This window comes from Marmota marmota, unplaced genomic scaffold, assembly GCF_001458135.2.
Source record: "Marmota marmota marmota unplaced genomic scaffold, marMar, whole genome shotgun sequence".
NCBI classification, from domain to species: Eukaryota; Metazoa; Chordata; class Mammalia; order Rodentia; family Sciuridae; genus Marmota; species Marmota marmota.
This window is the reverse complement of record NW_026000294.1, coordinates 8092795-8110957: the sequence shown is the minus strand read 5'-3', so window position 1 is coordinate 8110957 and position 18163 is coordinate 8092795. Positions and strand designations below refer to the sequence as shown.

Genomic DNA, 18163 nt, shown 5'->3' with positions numbered 1-18163 from the left:
GTTATCTGTGAATGAGATCCAAACCATGTTAGAGAACCACAGAGGTCACATACAGAAACATCCCCATACTCTACAGGAGGCAAATAAAGCCCCAAGAGGACAGGGTACTTGTATAGAATTACCAAGACCATTATCATAGGCATAGATATCAAATCCTCAGTGTCCTATTTCCTAGTGTTCCTTCCTCTAGGCCCATAGCACCTTTTCTTGCACTTGTTGATTCTACTACTCTAGTGCTCTCACCTAAATGCCTTTCAGAGCCCTTACTCTCTTGCTAACTCTGGCCCCCTTTATTTCCCAAATCCTGGAATTACCATGTAATGAATATGTTGAGTTCCTCCCAAAATACTGACTCTCATGGAAACTGAACCCAACAAGAAAACAAAATAGAAGCTAAAGAAAAATCCTACTTATAACTATCTTGAAGTACAAGGAAAGGAGAGTGGAATTGAAAAGAAAGAGAATCCTAGGCCAAACCACAGTACCTTCTTAAACCCTCATATCCTTTTTAAAGACCAGGAATCAAAAGCTGGGCTAGAGAGGAACTTGTCCCTCACTACAGGATAAAGCAGATGAGTAGAATCAGACATGCTCCTTCTATTACTTCCTAATGGTATTTCAAAAACCTCCCCAGGGTCGAGATATAGCTCAGTTATTAGAAGCATTAGAGTGCTTGCCTTGCATGTACAAGGCCCTGAGTTCAATCCCCAGCACCACAAACAAACCAACAAAACACTTCCCCAAAGGGATAAGATACTTACATGCTCTAGGAAGCAGGGTCCTATCTCACTGAGGTGGGGGTCATCATTGTTGTACTGTTTCTCCAGGTCTCTCACGAAGCCCATTTGAAACCTGTAGATGTCTTCAATGTTCCCAAAGATTACCTTCAGTTGTTCATCGCTGAACATGTCCCTTCTCTTCCGGCACTGCTTCAGGTAGCCCTGAAGACAAAGGAAAACTCCAAAATGAAGATGTCCACTACTCTCAGAAGGCTTCATTGCTTCCCAAACACTTGAGAGCATCACTTCAGCTCCATGAAGTAGGCAGAGAATAGTCATTTCCAATTTTCATATAAGGAAATTGAAGTTTAGAGAAGGAAGGATACTTCACTAGTAAGTGATTTCCGCAAACGTCTTCAGAGTATAAAGACACCAGAGTGCAGGGTTTTCCCCACCATTCTTTATGATTGGGACCCCAATATCAAAGGGCCCCTTTCCAGAAGGTGGTTTTGCACAAACTTATCTTAGTAGTTATTGGTTTAGCTGGATCCATTCACATTTCTTAAGTTTTATTCCTTATAAGACAAACCCAAATGTCTTAATAATTTTGAGAATAATCTGGCAATGGAGGGCAGGGAGGAAAATTTCCAATAAGGGAATGTTATTTGACCAAACTAAACCATTTTTTAAGGTGAATATCTCAGCTATCTAAGGTAGCTGGCCTGAAGAGATTATTTGGATGAGCTCAGCCCAAAAGCCCATGAGTGCCTGGGCATGGTATTTCTAAGAGGGTAAGTGTTAGGGCACATTGATGAATAAACACATGAATTAATACAGATACTCATGACGAAAAGAGAAGGGATGAAAGGAATCTTGGTTTGGTAAATGAACACTGAGGCAATATAATGAGATCTGGGGCACACTATAAGTCAGGGAAATAAAAAAAACACAGCTGAGGGGCTGAGGTTGTGGCTCAGCGATAGAGCACTTGCCTAGCACATGTGAGGCACTGGGTTTGATCCTCAGCACCACATAATTAAATAAATAAATAAACAAACACATAAATAAATAAAGGTATTTTAAAAACACAGCTGAAATTGGGTCTTCCATTCTAAACCTACTTGTGTGGATTCTTTAACTGATGATTATGTCCTTATTAGAAATTGTTAGTAAATAAAAATGTTCTAGGTGAGAATGAATTATGCTCACTTGCTTTCATCTAAAAACTAAATGTAATTTTCTGTACACCTTCATTATGTACTGAGGCCCTAATGAATGGAGTGTATTTAGTTTCTGATTTACCATATTTACCCTGCCTCCATCCTTACTTTGTCTCCTTTAACACAGCTGCCAATGAGGTCATTTAAGAGTACTCCAGGATGATTCTCATCCCTGGTGTCAATTCCTTTACCCACCAGTTTCAAAATCTCATTTCTATTTCTCTTCTCATCCACCAAATTCATGCATTAATTTGTAAGTATACTTCAAGTTTTCAAATTAATAATCTGTGCCTGTTTTGACATCTATTTAACTGAAGTCTTCTACCTCATAGACTGGCATGCTCAAGATTTCCTGCATCCTTTCATATCCAGTGCTTGACCAGAAAGAAGAAGCTCTATAATTCCTATAATACTTTTCTGGCTTCACTCTCTTTACTAAACAATCTCCCAAAATTCTGCTTTCCTAGAAAGATTTCCTTGACTAATAGAGAATCAATAAACTGTAGCCCCTTCTTGCTTAATATGTAACTTCTAGGGCTTAATCTGTCTGGGTTGGTCTGTGTGTCTGCCTGTGTGTGTATGTATTTTGTGTCACCCTACCACCTTTGATAGTGTCTTAGCCACAATGGATTAGGGAGAGCAGTGGGCATAATGTAACAACATTAAGCTGAGGGACAGAAGCTTCCTCAATTCTGCTCCCATTTTTTCTCCATAAGATAGGGCCAAGGATGAAAAACAAACTTTCAGTTTGATCAAATTAAAATGCTAATACCCCTTTAAATTTTGGGTTTTTGATAAACACAAAATTTTTGGCATATTTACTAAAATTTTAGTATAAATTTCTCAGATTTAGCATATCACTTCTTGGTAAGCAGTTGGTAATGATAAGTGATTGCACTGAGTCCAGCCTAGACAGCTCCTTTGTTCCCTGGGAAGTCATTTATAAGGAAGGAACCAAACATCATAAAATCCCCAAAATGCAGCGAGAATGCTAGAATTCAATGTTATATTTCATATAACAGAAATATAAAGGAAGAAAATGATCTCTGGAAAAGAGGGTGGGAGAGAACATCAGTTCAGTTTCCTAAATTCTCCAAATATGCCATTCATTGCCATTATTAGGGAAATTATTTTCTATTAGATTATGTTTGCTGGGATTAAAGATGCATATTAGGACAAATATGACTGTCCACAGGATGGTGGGAACCTGGAGTGTTTTATCAATTGTTGCTCTTAATGCTAGATTGTAAATATGTTACATGTAGCTGGATGGAATATGACATAATTATTAAAATTATTATGAAGACTATGTAGAAACATGAAAGAATGTTTATGGCATCATGTTAAAAAGCAGAACATAAATGTTAGATCCCTATGATTAGAACACTTCAAATATATATGTACATGTACACATTTGAAAGTGTTGAAAGGATTATGCAAAAGCAAAATTTTGTTCTATTTTGTGGGTATGACTGATTTTGGTACTATTTTTAAACTTCCTGTAATGCTTTTTTAAAATTGTCTTCATGATTAAACGTGAGAAAAAGCCTTTTCCAGAGAGTATAAAGAAAATACAGCTATAAGAAGGCTTCCTTGAATGCAATATTATCAATGAAGAGGGAAGGATTAAATGAATGCCTTATAAAAATTTCCTCCATCACAAGGGTGTTTAAAACAAGTGACTTGCTAAAAGGTTTACAATTTTTAGAAACTACATTTATCAAGGAATAAAGGATAGGATAAGAATATGTGAGTATTTGGAGCACCCTAAAATGTTAACTTCAACCTCTATATCATCCAAATGTCTTGGCTTCTGGGAAAACAAAAAATGAAGAAATATGAACAGTTCACTGGATTCTTACCTTTATTTTTTATCCCCTTCCTTTGTTTGGCCTGATGACTATTGAAATTTCCACAGCAGTAATGAACAGAGATTTGGTTTAGGGACCTATCAGTATCTGTTGCTTCTCATTCACTCATTTTTGAAGGTATGTAATTTTAAGATGAACTGGCCATGAAAAGTGACTGCCAAAAAACCCAAAACTTAATATCATTTTAAGTTATTGAAAGAAAATATTAGATTGAGAAGCAAAAATGAGAAAGGTAACGGAAGGTAGTCACACCACTGCAGGACAGTTCCAATCAATTCTGTGGGACCCTTCTCTCCAGTCCCTTTTCAGAGAAGCATCAAGAAAACAGTGCACAGTCAGAAGGGAATAAGCAGGATCTAGAGGGACCTGAAAAGCAACACCATTAAAAATGGTGGAAGGAGTCAAGTATATTTGTCTTGTAAATGACTCAGGGGTCCTCTGAAGACCTATGACAGGTGAGAGAGGGAAAAGAAGGGGTCCATAACTTTTACTTTCAGGCATGTTTCAAACACTCTCTCTGACCCCTGTCTCAATGGGAAGAGTAAATAAGTGCTATAGAAATAGAAATGAACTAATTCAAGAGTTGCTGTTTATGAGCCTCACTTGTGTTCTGGGGGGTAATATGGGCATATAATAGAAGGAAGACCACAGAGTAGTTAAGAATTATGTGGGTGTTATCAAATCAGTCACAATTGGCATGAATCAGCACTGGCATCGCTATGGTAACAGCCAAAGAATGTTGCTCATCCATTTCACTTTGTTCTTAAACCCACAAGGGCTAATGTACAATTCTAAATCTAGTGCGTTGATCCAGAAATAGTGCTTTGACATGGAATATAAACCATACCTAAAAGATTTGCAGGGAAGATTCCAAAGACTGCTGAGAAGTAAGATGGATCAAAGAGCCTCCGGATCACCCATGATATGAGAAAATCTTTAGGGAAGTCTATACCTTATTGTCTTCAACTCTAAGTTGAAGGTATCAAAAATTATTTCATTGGCTCCTTTCAGGTCTCATTTTCTTGGTTTTGTGGGGTTTTGTTTGTTTGTTTCTTTTTTTGGTTTTGATTTTGGTTTTTTTGGCCTGGAAGTCTGAAGACTGATGTGAAATCAACAAACCAACAAATATCTTGAGTATGAATTTAAGAAAATAGAGAGATAATAACCATAGTTATCTTATTCACAGCTGTTTCCTTAGAGTTTAACATAATACCTGGCATATAATTGTGCTCTGTAAGTATTTGTTGAATAAATGCAAAATGACTAACTCTTCCCTGCTAATGATGGCAAAACATAACTTAAAAGGAGGATATTTAAATTGATGGCTTTCTTTTTTTCTCCTTTTTGGGATAGGAAACTCTTTCTTTAAACGAAATAAAACCATTTTTTTAAAAAGGAGGTAACAGGAAGAATTTTTTTTTGGTACTGGGGATTGAACCCATAGGCACTCAACCACCTATTCATATCCCCAGTCTTTTTTATTCTTTAATTTGAGACAGGGTCTCACTAAGTTGCTTAGGACCTCACTAAATTGCTGAGGCTACCCTCGAAAGTTTAATCCTCCTGCCTCAGTCTCCCTTACTGGGATTATAGGTGATACCACCATGCCTAGCAAGGAAGAAGATATCTTCAACAGGGAAAAATGACAAAACAACATCTGGCATATTCAAGGTACTCCTATAAATCAACAAGGAAGATATGAGATACTATAGGAATATGGGAAAAAGATAGGAACAGTGCTTAGAATGTCCATGGGGTCTATATAGGGTAGGGCTTAATGTAGGCAAAAAACCCTGAGCTGGTCACTTTAGGCTAACTAGCAGCCTCACCTTTTTACCAAAGTATGCTATCGAAATATTACATTCTACACAATGTGTGATCTTTTTCTATATATGCCAAAATATAGGAACAATTGGGAAATACTGGGATAGTCAAATTAACAAGAAAATCCAAATAGCTAATAAATTTGAAATCTCGGGTTTGAACATATCAAGTGGAAATGAAACTATAGCATGATAAAATTGATTAGATTTGAGGAAGAATTACTTCATAGTGAAGGATATGAGATATTAATATAGGTATCTCTGGAAAGTTGCTCTAGGCTTCTTTTCCATGTTTAGAGGTCCCAGGTTGGCTTTTCTGTATAGGTGCTGAATATTCCTAGGGAGCAGGCCTGGTTCCCAAGATCCCGAAAATGTGAGATACTGGAAACCTTCTAAGACTCTCTAAGTCCACAGGGTAGAAATCTACTGCCTTAGATCCAGACTGTTGGATGGGTAGACACACAAACAACATGAAAAAGCAAGGGAACAAATCACTCCAAGCAAACCAAGATACTCCAATAACAGAACCCACTGATACCACAGTGGAAGAAATATAAGAGAAGGAGTTTATAATGTACATAGTTAAACTGATCTGTGAAGTAAAAGACAGTATAAGGAGTAAAATCAGAGAGAAAATACAGGAAGTGAAAGATCACTTCAATAAAGAGATAGATTCTGGGGCTGGGGCTGTAGCTCAGTGGTAGAGCACTGCCTTGCACATGTAAGACATTGGGCTCAATCCTCAGCACTACATAAAATAAATAAATAAATATATTGTGTCCATCTACAACTAAAAAAATATTTTAAAAAACCCCAGAAATCCTCAAAATGAAATGTCTCAGGAAAGCTGGACTAGCTCCTGTGCATGCATTTTAAGACAGAATTTATTTCACAGATACAGAATGACTTGAAAGAGCTCATCTTCCCCCAAAGAGTCAGACAAGACAGCTTTATAAGGCATCTTTAGTCCTGGTTTCCCTGTGCCTCAGTTTCCCTGATTGGTAAATGAGTTCTGAGGTTACAAGAGACAATATAATCAATCATTGGTCATGGTGATTTAGAGTTAAATTGAAGGTCTCATATACTACTATCTGGATTTAGAAATAAGAATATGGTCTTAGAGTAGAACTTGGCTCATTCAAAATGACCTTTTATTGACTTTACTGAATAACTTTCATTAAAAATCATTTATTTACAACTTACTCATTTGTAAAATGAAAGTGTTGTACCTTAAATGTTTATAAAGCAATTTCTGCTACCAGCAGTGTGTATATAATATAGATAGATAGATATACATACATATATATAGAGAGAAGAAAGATTCTCTAATAGTGTCTTTTTTCTATACTGAATACAGTGTCTCTCATTTTCCCTCCAATAAATACAAGAGTGAGAATTATTTAAGCTCTTCTTGACCCACAGAAAAAGAAAATCATGTCATATTGAGTAAAATGTGCCTCCATGGGTACCAAGAAGAAAGTAGAAAATTCAGAAGAATCCTGTAATACTACAACTTTCTCTAGTGATGGCATATCTACATCTTACAGAATCACAAAAAGTAAGAGCCAATAATCACTTAAACAGCAACTCCAACCTACTCATTTTAGAGATGAGTACAAGGTCCAGGGTGAAAAAGACTCTCCTGAGCCTTCCTAACCAATCAGTGACCCAAATGGAACCTTAAATGGGCATCAAAAATTCTCAGTCTGGTATTCTTTTTGATAGATCATTTGTTCCTCACAGGATTCAGTTTAGAGGTGACACAATCCAGGGCAAAAATACTGTCTCTGGCTCAACTAGATGCAGCTTTCTCCAACTGTCTTTGACATCTGTGGCTACAGTAAAGGACAAAGGGAAAGATTTCAAGACATCAACAAAAGCTACTAATTAGGTTGGCTATATTGAGCAAATCCTCAAAGTAAGGTTATAGCACTCCATATGGGAAGATGAATACTCCATTATGTGTTCTGTAAGAAGAGGCCTAGATATTTGGGAGTTGGAAACAGATGATCCTCTAAGACTAAAAGACTCCCACGGGGCCATTACCTGGAAACTCTTAAGAAAATATTCTGTTTCTTAGTCACTCAATCTGTTGATTCCAAAAATAGGAATAACAACTTTTGCTCTGTTTGAAAAATAAATGGCATATAATGTAAATATATTTTGACATGGTAGTATGTATGTATGTGTGTATATATATATATATATATATATANATATATATGAAAAATTATATTTAATTCTTGTTTTAAGCAATACTTATGAAGCATCTACTATGCTCCAGGCATTGATTAGGGGCAATGCATCAGAAATCATGAGATGAAAACCCCTGCACCTCAACAGAATTTACTTAACGGTGGGAGATGGACAATAAGCAAAATATATAAGTGAAATATATATCAGCCATAGTGTAATTGAGAAAAATTAAAAAGGAAAGGGAGAAAGGCAATACAAGTTTATAGATAATTGTCAGGCAAGTTTCTACAAAAATGTATTACTTGAGTAAAACCTTGAAGAAGACAGGGAAGGCAGCCATGTAGATATCTGGAGGAGGAATATTCAAGGCAGAGGACAATACAGTGCAAAGACTCTGAGTGAGAGAGGAGGAAACTGAAGATCTGAAAAGTTAATGGGTCATCTTTAAGAACACAGGGATAATTAATAACTAAGGATGTAAAAGCCAGCACTCCCTGTCCCCAGAGTCCTTGTTCTTTCTCCCCTACCTTATACTGCCTCATGAAGAGGGGGAAGATAGCCTTTAATCTTCCAAAAAGGGGTAAGAAAATGTTGAGGTAAAGAAAGTTAAAGCCCATAGGTAATGAAAGTTAAGACCCACAGTCCTTGGCCTTGGTCTTCTCAGAAGAGCCCTGTCCAATATGGTTGCCATCAGTAGTATGTGGTTAAATTTAAGTAAATTACATTTTAATAAAATTGAAAATTATATTTCTCTGTCACACTAGCCACATCTAAAATGTTCAATTGTCAAAAATGGTTGGCTAATAGATACTATACTGGAGAGGGAATGAAGAATACTTTACCCAGTAGGTAGCACTGATCTAGAGAAACAAGAATGTTGAAAAATGTTGTAGTACTACTGACCTCAAAATGGTCCCAAGGCTGGAGGATAGAAAGTAGGATTTGATCTCTCCTCTAGAAGGAAGGAGACAAAAAAGACTTAAAGAAGAATTTTCCCTGCATCAAGTGGAAAGCTATCATTGTGTATGTTTAGTTCTTTTTCAAAAACATATTACTACAGAGTTGAGACTATAGCTCAGTGGTGAAGTGATTGCCTGGTATGGGATACGTCCTGGATCTGATGCCCAGCACATAACTTTTTTCCCATTTCTCATAACTGTTTAGTAAAATGCCCTTTGACAATGTCAGCTTGCCTCTACTGAGCTCAAAAGAATATGAGCAGAAAAGCTCTCACCTTAGGAGAGGAAGATATAGAAGGGACGGGGTTAGTAATGTGTCAAAGTGACATACTGAAGGAACTGAAGTTTGTCCTTCTAGCCTTCATCTTTTATGGATTACTTTTCCCAAATTCTTTTCTGCTCAAACCAATAAATGTTCTCCAAGTGAGGGAGGAGGACCAGTAGCATCAGCCTCACCCTTTATACTTAGGGATGCCTAAGCCTTAACCCAACCATAAAATTGATAACTTAGGTTCCAAGAGTGAGGATGCTGGGATCTGCATGCTTAACAATCTCTCCTGGGGACTCTGGTGCACATTCTAGAATGCCAATTACTAGCTTGGAGGAACATGTGTTTTGATTTAATGAGTAAGGATAGGCCCTACATGAGAGCAGAAGCTGGATCCAAAACAAAGAGGGTAAGGGTAGTGTTATGGTTTGGATGCATATGTGTGAAACAATATAAAAATGTTCATAGAAGAAATGATTGAGTTGTGAATGTCTTTTTTTGGTGGGGGTTGGGGGGGCAGTTACTGGGGATTGAACTCAGGGGCACTCAACCACTGAGCCACATCCCCAGACCTATTTTGTATTTTATTTAGAGAGAGAGTCTCACTAAGTTGTAAACCTCGCTTTTGCTGAGGCTGGCTTTGAACTCGTGATCCTCCAGTCTCTGCCTCCAGAGCCACTAGGATTACAGGTGTGCAACACTGAACCCAGCTTTGTTTTGAGAGTCTTAACCCAATCAGTGAGTTAATCCCCTGTTAGGGAGTAAATGAGAGGTAACTGAAATGGCAGGGTGTGGCTTGTGTGGCTTTAGGAGATTATATATATATATATATTATATTGTATCTAGTAAGTGGAGACCTCTCTTTGCTTCCTTATCACTATGATGTGAGCTGCTGCCCTCTGACACACTCTTCCATCATGATGTCCTGCCTCACCTAGAACCCTGAGGAATGGAGAAGGCCTTCTACGGACTAAGACCTTTGAAACCATGAGCTTTCAAATAAACTTGTCCTTCTCTATAATTGTGCTGGTTGGATCCTTTAGTCACAATAGAAAAAAAAAAGCTGACTAAAACAGGTAGAGATTCAAGCTAAGGAAGGAGACAGACATGGGGGAAAATGTAAAGTGGAACAAAGAGAGAGAAGGGGAGGGGAAGGAGAGAAAGTGAATATGGATGCATGAATAATAATGAGAAAAGGAGAGAAACCAAAATCAAGAATCTTAAGGGAGCAGTTTCATACATTTGCCTAAACAGGTTGTTTTTACCCCACTGAAAAGCTGTTGATCCCACTAAATAGAATCTGGCAGGCCAATTCATTTGCCCTTTCTAACATCTTGGGACCATCACAGGCAGGCCCATGAGGACTGTCAGTTCTTCATGAAAGTGCCCTCCACCCCACCTTGTGGGCCCCCACATGTAACACCATGACTACCTCACAAATGTCCTTGAGGTGCTTGATGTAGTGACGCTCAGTACTCATGATCTCATTGATGACATTGGCCCGCATCTGGTCCCGGTTCTGTAGTGGCCGGCCCAGACATAGGCAGTCTGAGTTGGGGTCCAGGTGGCCATTCTGCACATCACTGGGCCCTTCCTCCACCCCATCCTCCTGGTTCACCCAGAGCTGTAGAAGCAAGCAGAAAAATAATAATTTATTAACCTCTCTTCTTTGAAGACTTTCAGTCAAGTAGAAAAAGGACAAATTAAAACTTTTAGGAATTCAGAGAGCCTTCAATCAAAGGTCCCTGCAAAGAGAATGTCAGACCTGGCCCTGAGCATGATTCAAATCCTCTCTAGGTCTCTGGTGACCTATCTGTGAAATGTAAGATATGGGCATGAAGAAATGTTCTCTGGGTAGCTTCTTGGCCAAGAAGGTCTCAGAAGAGTGGTAAATGGTGGCAAGAAGAAATTGTTTATGCTGAAGCACATCTAGATAACCCAGCAGGATAAAATAAAAGAAAAAAATTTAAACTATACATCTTAAGTGCCACAGCTGGATTATTGTCAAAACACAGCATTTAAGTGCCTATGAGTGTGACCATCAAAGTTAGATGCTGAAGTGGGTGTCTCACAAAGAGGGCTTTTGGTATGACTTCCATCACAGGGTGCACAAATAATAATAAAAATTTAACTATAAAATTCCTGGGACATGCAAATATTTCTAACCCTTCAAGATCATGATGGGGATGGCATAATATTTCCCAGGGACCTAATAATAACAGTCACTGATTAAGCACTTAATATACAACAGGAACTATGCTAAGAACTTTTAGTAAACTTATATTCAGTCTTGCTAAGTAGGTACCATTGTTACTCCCATTTCACAGAAGAGGAAACTGTGGCTAAAAGAAATTAAGGCATGAGTTTGAAGTCACACAGGAAGCAGAGAAGCTGGGATAAAAGCCAGACAATTTGATTCTACAGCCTACCCACTTAACCACTATTCCAGAAAATTTGTGCCTCTGACTCTTAAGGGGGGCATGAAAAAAGATGGAAAGGGTTTGGGCCAATGTGGGGTGAGAATTATTAGAATAATCAGAACTGGATATAGTTGACACAGATTGAAACTGTCTATTCCAAATCATGAAGTTGGAGGGAAGCTGGAAAAACTTCTTTTGGGAAAGCTGGGTGATTTGGAATAGACTTAGCTTGAATCAAAGAGATGACCTATTTCACCTCAGTCCTAGAAAGGGGGAAAGCATGGCGGTAGGGAGAAAAAGATGGCTTGGAACCCTAGGGAGAGTGGTAAAATTTGTCAAGGTTAATTAGATAAGGAGCTTGCCAATTGTCTCAACATCATTAATCAATTCTCCATACTTCCCTTCCCTACTCTCCAATTTTTTTCCACATCCCTGACTCAAGAAGATCAGATCAAACAATTTAGATTCATCTCCATTTCTGCCATCTGAAAAGCCTGTTAGTATGTGGCTTTAGGATAACAGAGGCTTTAAGATGAAGCTAGAGGAAGAGTAGTTACTTCTCAACTCTGTGTATTCTTCCTTCTCAGTTTCTTTTCTAGGAGGCAGGGAGCATTGTTATCTGCCAGGAAAACCTAGAGATGTTATTAGCATATATTCTACTTCCTTGCTACAGGCCAAAGCAAGTAGTGATCACTCTGTTTTAATACATTTTACATAGTCAAGTGTACAAAATTTATCTAACCCCAAATCTATCACCTTCCTTAAATTCTCTATTGGAAATCTCTTCCAAAAGGTCAGTTTTGTGCCTTCAATATGCTAATAGCTATCATTTAATATAATTGAGAGACAATATGAGAGATGATTATTCAAAGGTTGAGACCTGCTGAAAAGGTGATTCCAAGGCACCCACAGTAAACACCTGATATGCATGATGTTGCTATTTATAATAATGAAAACATCGCTCACAAGCAATCTATTAGCTTGCTCTACTTCTCAGACTGAGCTAAGCCCTGCTATACAAAAGGTACCACTGTGAGGCCTTTAAAATATAAGAATCATTTATTTTCTTCTCTGGAGTTTAAGACAAATTCAAGTCAAAACATTGGTTTTTGGATGACTGAAATAAGATGGAATATTTAGAATAGTTCCAGTGGGAAGGAATACAGAATATGAGGCCAGAAAACTAAAAGGTGAGGAAGGCAACTTCATTCCAACAACCCCAGAAACCCATTCCTTAGGTTAAGACACTGCTTTCATCCAAAATAACTATCAGTATATTCATTCATTTATTCAATAAATCTATGTCAATGCCTACCATAGGTCAGATATTGGGGATAGAGCAGCAAACAAAATAAACAAATCTTTCCCTTTGTGGATCTTAACTTTGGAGAGACAATGTTTCCTAGCCTAGAAAAAGGTACCATGCAAGGCACAAAATATTGTGTTCCTGAACTCAGGGTCATAGAAAAGATCCTCTAGGCCTTATGATATGACATTTTGGCCTAACCCCTAAGTCTCTGTTCTTGAGAGTTTCCCTATTCTGTGCAGATGAAGGCCCTAGTCCACTTGCATGTCAGAGTGCAGAGAAACAGGTGAGCCTATAAGCTTCTCTTCCCTGGGTGGAATTTCAGCCCAGAATGCCATTATCAACCTGCACAATGGCCTGTGTAAGTTAATGTGTACCTTTCTACAAGTGTTATTCACTGATGCTGCAATTAAAACCCAGAGGCTGCTGGATTATTAGTAAGAAGAAGGGCAATGTCCCAAAACCGCCAGGTTGGAAAACTTTTCCATAAACCCTCTCAGAGTACTTAAAGGCTGGTTTCCTTAGCCTTAATTGAACACCATAGTAGACTGGAGTAGTGTAGTTCAATGTAACAAATAATTACATGGGACCATTTCTGTGCCTAACTAGCATTAACTGTGAGTGAGACATAGGTGAGGAAGACAACCAACACCTTCATCTTCTTTCAAAACCAAGGTGTGCTTTCCAAATCAGAGACAATCTCTGATCTCTCATTTTTCCATTGCCACTGGTATTGCCTTCATCTCTTTATATCTGCATAAGTTTCACATGTCACTATCAAACTAATTTCTTTGACTTTCACTTTGATTAACTACTCTCATGCCCCCAAATTTTCATTGGCTTCCCACTGATTATGAAGCAAGTCCAAATCTTTCTTTTTGACATTCAAATCTTACTATAATCTGACTCCAATCTCTATTTCTACCTTTACCTCCTACTACTCCCTTTAGGAATGTTGGGTTCCTCTCAGACTGATCTGTTCTCAAATATTCCAATTTATATTCTTTAATACAATGCTGGAACAAAAAAAAAATGATATAGTTCGGAGGTTCTCCATTACTTCAGTAACAATGACCCAACCTTTCAACTTACTGATAATTAAGCTGAGGCCCACAGATTTCCATGGAGTTAGTAATATACCCACAATTTTCTACAAAAATTTATTGGTGCATCATAATCATATATAATAATGGAATTCACTGACACACTCATATCATCAATGTGCCCATTTATTTACATAGAGAACACTCTTCTATTTTCTTTCTTTTCTTTGTATTATTATTATTATCATCATCATCATCATCATCATCGCATCAGAGACTGAACCCAAGGGTGCTTAACCACTAAGCCACATCCCCGGCCCTGCCTCCCTTTTCTTGAGACAGGGTCACACTAAGTTGCTTAGGACCTTGCTAAATTGCTGAGGCTGGCTTTCAACTTGTCATCCTTCTGCCTCAGCTTCCCTAGCTTTGGAATTATAGTTGTGTGCTGCTGCACCCAGCTCACATCTTCTATTTTTGGTTTTATTTTTAAATTATACAGTTGATACAGGAACATATTTGCCTTGTAAAATGTTGAAATAGAGAAAAAGGAAGAAGACTCAATTGATTATAATCTGAGATGAGAGAAGAAATATCACTATCATTCCTACGTAAGGATTAAATGGGCATACTATGAACAATGGTATGCTAAGAAATTAGTTAAAATGATGAAATGAACAAGATCCTAGAAAGACATAAATTACTGAAAAATGACTCAAGAAGAAATAGAAATTTTGCACAGGACAATAAAAAGTAAAGACTTTGAATGAATGAGAAAATCTCCCATATGAGGGAAAAAACATGATACAGAATCACAGACGGCTTCACTCATGAACTCTACCAAACATTTAAAAAACAATTAACAATAATCTTTCACAGATTCCTCTGAAAATTAAACGTAGAACTCCTCAACAGAATACTAGCAACCTAAACCAAGCAACATAAAAAAATTCCATCTTACCAGACAGAATTGATCTTAGAAATGCAAGATTGATTGAACATATGAAAATCAATGTAATAATGAAATAAAGGTTACAAAACACCACATAATAGTCTCAATAGACACAGAAAAAGCATTTAAAAAATTCAGCACTCATTTATAATAAAAAAGACAGAAAATAGTGTTTTGAGGGAACTTCCTCAAAATGATAATAGACATTTATGAAAAACCATAAAATCATTCCTAATGGTGAAAGAATGAATGCTTTCATTGTATACAATCAAGAACAAGACAAGGATATCTGCTTTCATCACTTCTATTCAACCTTGTACTGGGGGTTCTAGCCAATAAAACTGGACAGGAAAAGTAAAGAAAAGGCTTTCAAGATTGGGCAGAAAGCAAGACTTCTTTAAAGTGCAAGAAGTAAAATCAAGAATCAATAAATGGGGGCTGGAGTTGTTGCTAAGTGGAAGAGTGCTTGCCTAGGACATTCAATCTTCAGCACAACATAATAATAAATAAATAAATAAACTGAAGGTATTGTGTCCATATACAACTAAAAATATGTTTAAAAAGAATCAATAAATGGGATGGATTCTAACTAAAAAAAAAAAAAAAACTTCAGCAAAGGAAGTATTCAATAATGTGAAAAAAGAGCCTATAGAATGGGAGAAAATCTTTACCACATGCACCTTTAATTGGGCATTAATCTCTAGGAACTCAAAAAACTTAGCACCAAAAACAAAACAAATATCAAATAACCCAATCAATAAATGGGCTAAGGAACTGAACAGACACCTCACAGAAGAAGAAATATAATCAATCAAAAATATATGAAAAAGTATTCAACTTCTTTAGCAATTAGACAAATGCAATTCAAAACTACACTTAGATTCCTTCTCACTCCATTCAGAATGGAAATTGTCAAGAATATAAGCAATAATAAATGTTGGTAAGGATGTGGGGAAAATGTTATACTCATAAATTGCTGGTGGGACTGCAAATTGGTATAACCATTATGGAAAGCAGTATGGAGATTTCTCAGAAAACTTGGAATGGAACCACCATTTGACCCAGTTATCCCACTCCTCAGTTTATACCCAAAGGATTTAAAATCAGCATATTACAGTGAAACAGTCATATCACTGTTTATAGCAGCTCAACTCAAAACAGCTAAAATATGGAACCAATCTAGGTGTCCTTCAACAGATGAATGGGAAAAGAAAATGTGATACACACACACACACACACACACACACACACACACACACACACTGGAATATTATATGGCCTTAAAGAAGAACGATAGTATGGCATTTGCTGGTAAATAGATGGAGCTGGAGAACATCATGCTAAGCGAATTAAGCCAATTCCAAAGAACCAAAGGCTGAATTGTTTTCCTGATATGCGGATGCTAATTCACAATGGGGGGTGGGCTTTGGAATAATAGAAGTACTTTGTATTAGACAGAGGAGTGATGGGAGGGGAAGCGGGTATGGGGTTAGAAAGCATAGTAGAATGAATTGGACATTATTACTCTATGTGCATATATGATTAAACAACTGGTGTATTTCTACATCATGTACAACTAGAAGAATGAGAAGTTATACTCTACTTATATATGATATAATCAAAATACATTCTACTGTCATGTATAACTAATTAGAACAAAATAAATGAAAATAAGCAGAAGTAGTAAAACTATCTCCTGTTAAAGATCATATGATCTTATGTATAGAAAATTGTAAGGAGTCCACCCCCCCCCAAAAAAAACACCCTGTTTTAACTAAAAAGTGAGTTCAGCAATATTGTAGAATGGAAGACAAATACAACAAAAATCAATTGTACTTCCATAAATTAGCAGTCAATAGTCTAAAGGTGAAATTAAGAAACAAATTGCATTTAAAGAGCATCAGAGAAAAAATACTTAGGAATAAACTAATAATTGAATTGTATATACTGAAAACAGCAAAACATTGTTGAAAGAAAGTAAAGATGATTTATCTAAATATAAAGACCTCTCCTTTTAATGGAGAGAACAAAATATTGCTAAGATAGCAATACTCCCCAAATTGATTCAACATAATCCATATCAAAATCTCTCAGCTGGTTTCTTTTCAGAAACTGACAAACTGACCTTAAAATTCAAGAGATCCAGAATAAAACAACTTTGAAAAAGAATAGAGTTGGAGAGTTCACCCTTCTAGCTTTCAAAACTTACTACATATCTACAGTAACTGAGGAATGTGGTGCTGGCATAAGAATAGACATAAATATCAATGTAATAGAATTAAGACTCCAGAAATAGACCCCACATTTTTTATTTTTTATTTGTTCTTTTTAGTTATACATGACAGTAGAAACTGTTTTGATATATCATACATACATGGAGTATAATTTCCATTCTGTACATGATGTGGAGTTACACTGGTCGTGTATTCATATATGTCCAATTCACTCTACTGTCTTTCCTATTCCCATACCTTCTCCCTTCCCCTAACTCTGCCCTGTCCAACCTGGTGAACCTTTCCTTCTCCCTCCCCCCACAGATTGTGATAGATCACACATTTTTCCTGGATTGATTTTTGTCAAAATGGCTAAGATGATTAAAAAGGGAAAGTAGAGCATTTTCAACAAGTGCTATTGAAAAAAAATGGGTATCCCACATGCAAAAAAATAAACTTGAACCCCTACCTCACACTATGTACAAAATTCGCTAAATCTGTTGAAAGGCCTGAATCTAAAGTTATCAAAGAAAATTGAGGAAAATCTTTGGGACTTCAGATTTAGGTAATAGTTTCTTAGATATGACACTATTAAAGCATAAGCAACCAAGTGAAAATAAATTGAACTTCATTAATTTTTTCATCAATATGCTACAAATGATACCATTAAGAAAGAAGAAAAGCAGCTGTGTGCAGTGGTGAAAACCAATCCTAGTGACTGGGGAAGCTGAGAGAAGAGGATCTCAAGGCCAGCATTAGCAATTTAATGAGACCCTCAACAACGTAGTAAGACCCTATCTCAAAATTAAAAATTAAAAAAAAAAATTAAAAAGGGCTAGATATGTAGGTCATTGGTAAAACACTCCTGTGATCAATCCCCAGTTAAACTCCTCCCAAAAAAATAAGAAAGAAAGTAAAAAGACAACTCATATAATGGAAGAAATTATTTATATATGTCTGATGAGTTCCACATATTCTGCATACTAGATCCTTATCAGATACGATATGCAAATATTTTCCCATTATGTGGGTTGTCTTTAATCCACTTTAAAAACACCAAAGCATTTCAGTAGATATTTCACCAATGAAGATATACAAATGGCCAATAAATACATAAAAGACAATATGATTAGCCATCAGAAAAAGGCAAATCAAAATCACCTCACACTAGGATGG

The 18163-nt window shown here is 36.8% G+C and overlaps 1 protein-coding gene across 11 annotated transcripts in view; it reads right to left on the bottom strand.

Moving 5' to 3' along the window:
• Arhgef9 (Cdc42 guanine nucleotide exchange factor 9) overlaps positions 1-18163 on the bottom strand; it is a 374830-nt gene that overhangs the window by 62728 nt on the left and 293939 nt on the right. For all 11 annotated transcript variants that reach the window (XM_048797209.1, XM_048797207.1, XM_048797206.1 and 8 more), the window contains 2 exons: positions 10489-10680; positions 762-941 (listed from right to left, as the gene is read on the bottom strand). In XM_048797209.1, coding sequence (XP_048653166.1) covers positions 762-941; positions 10489-10680 — 372 coding nt within the window. The remainder of the gene's footprint in view (positions 1-761; positions 942-10488; positions 10681-18163) is intronic.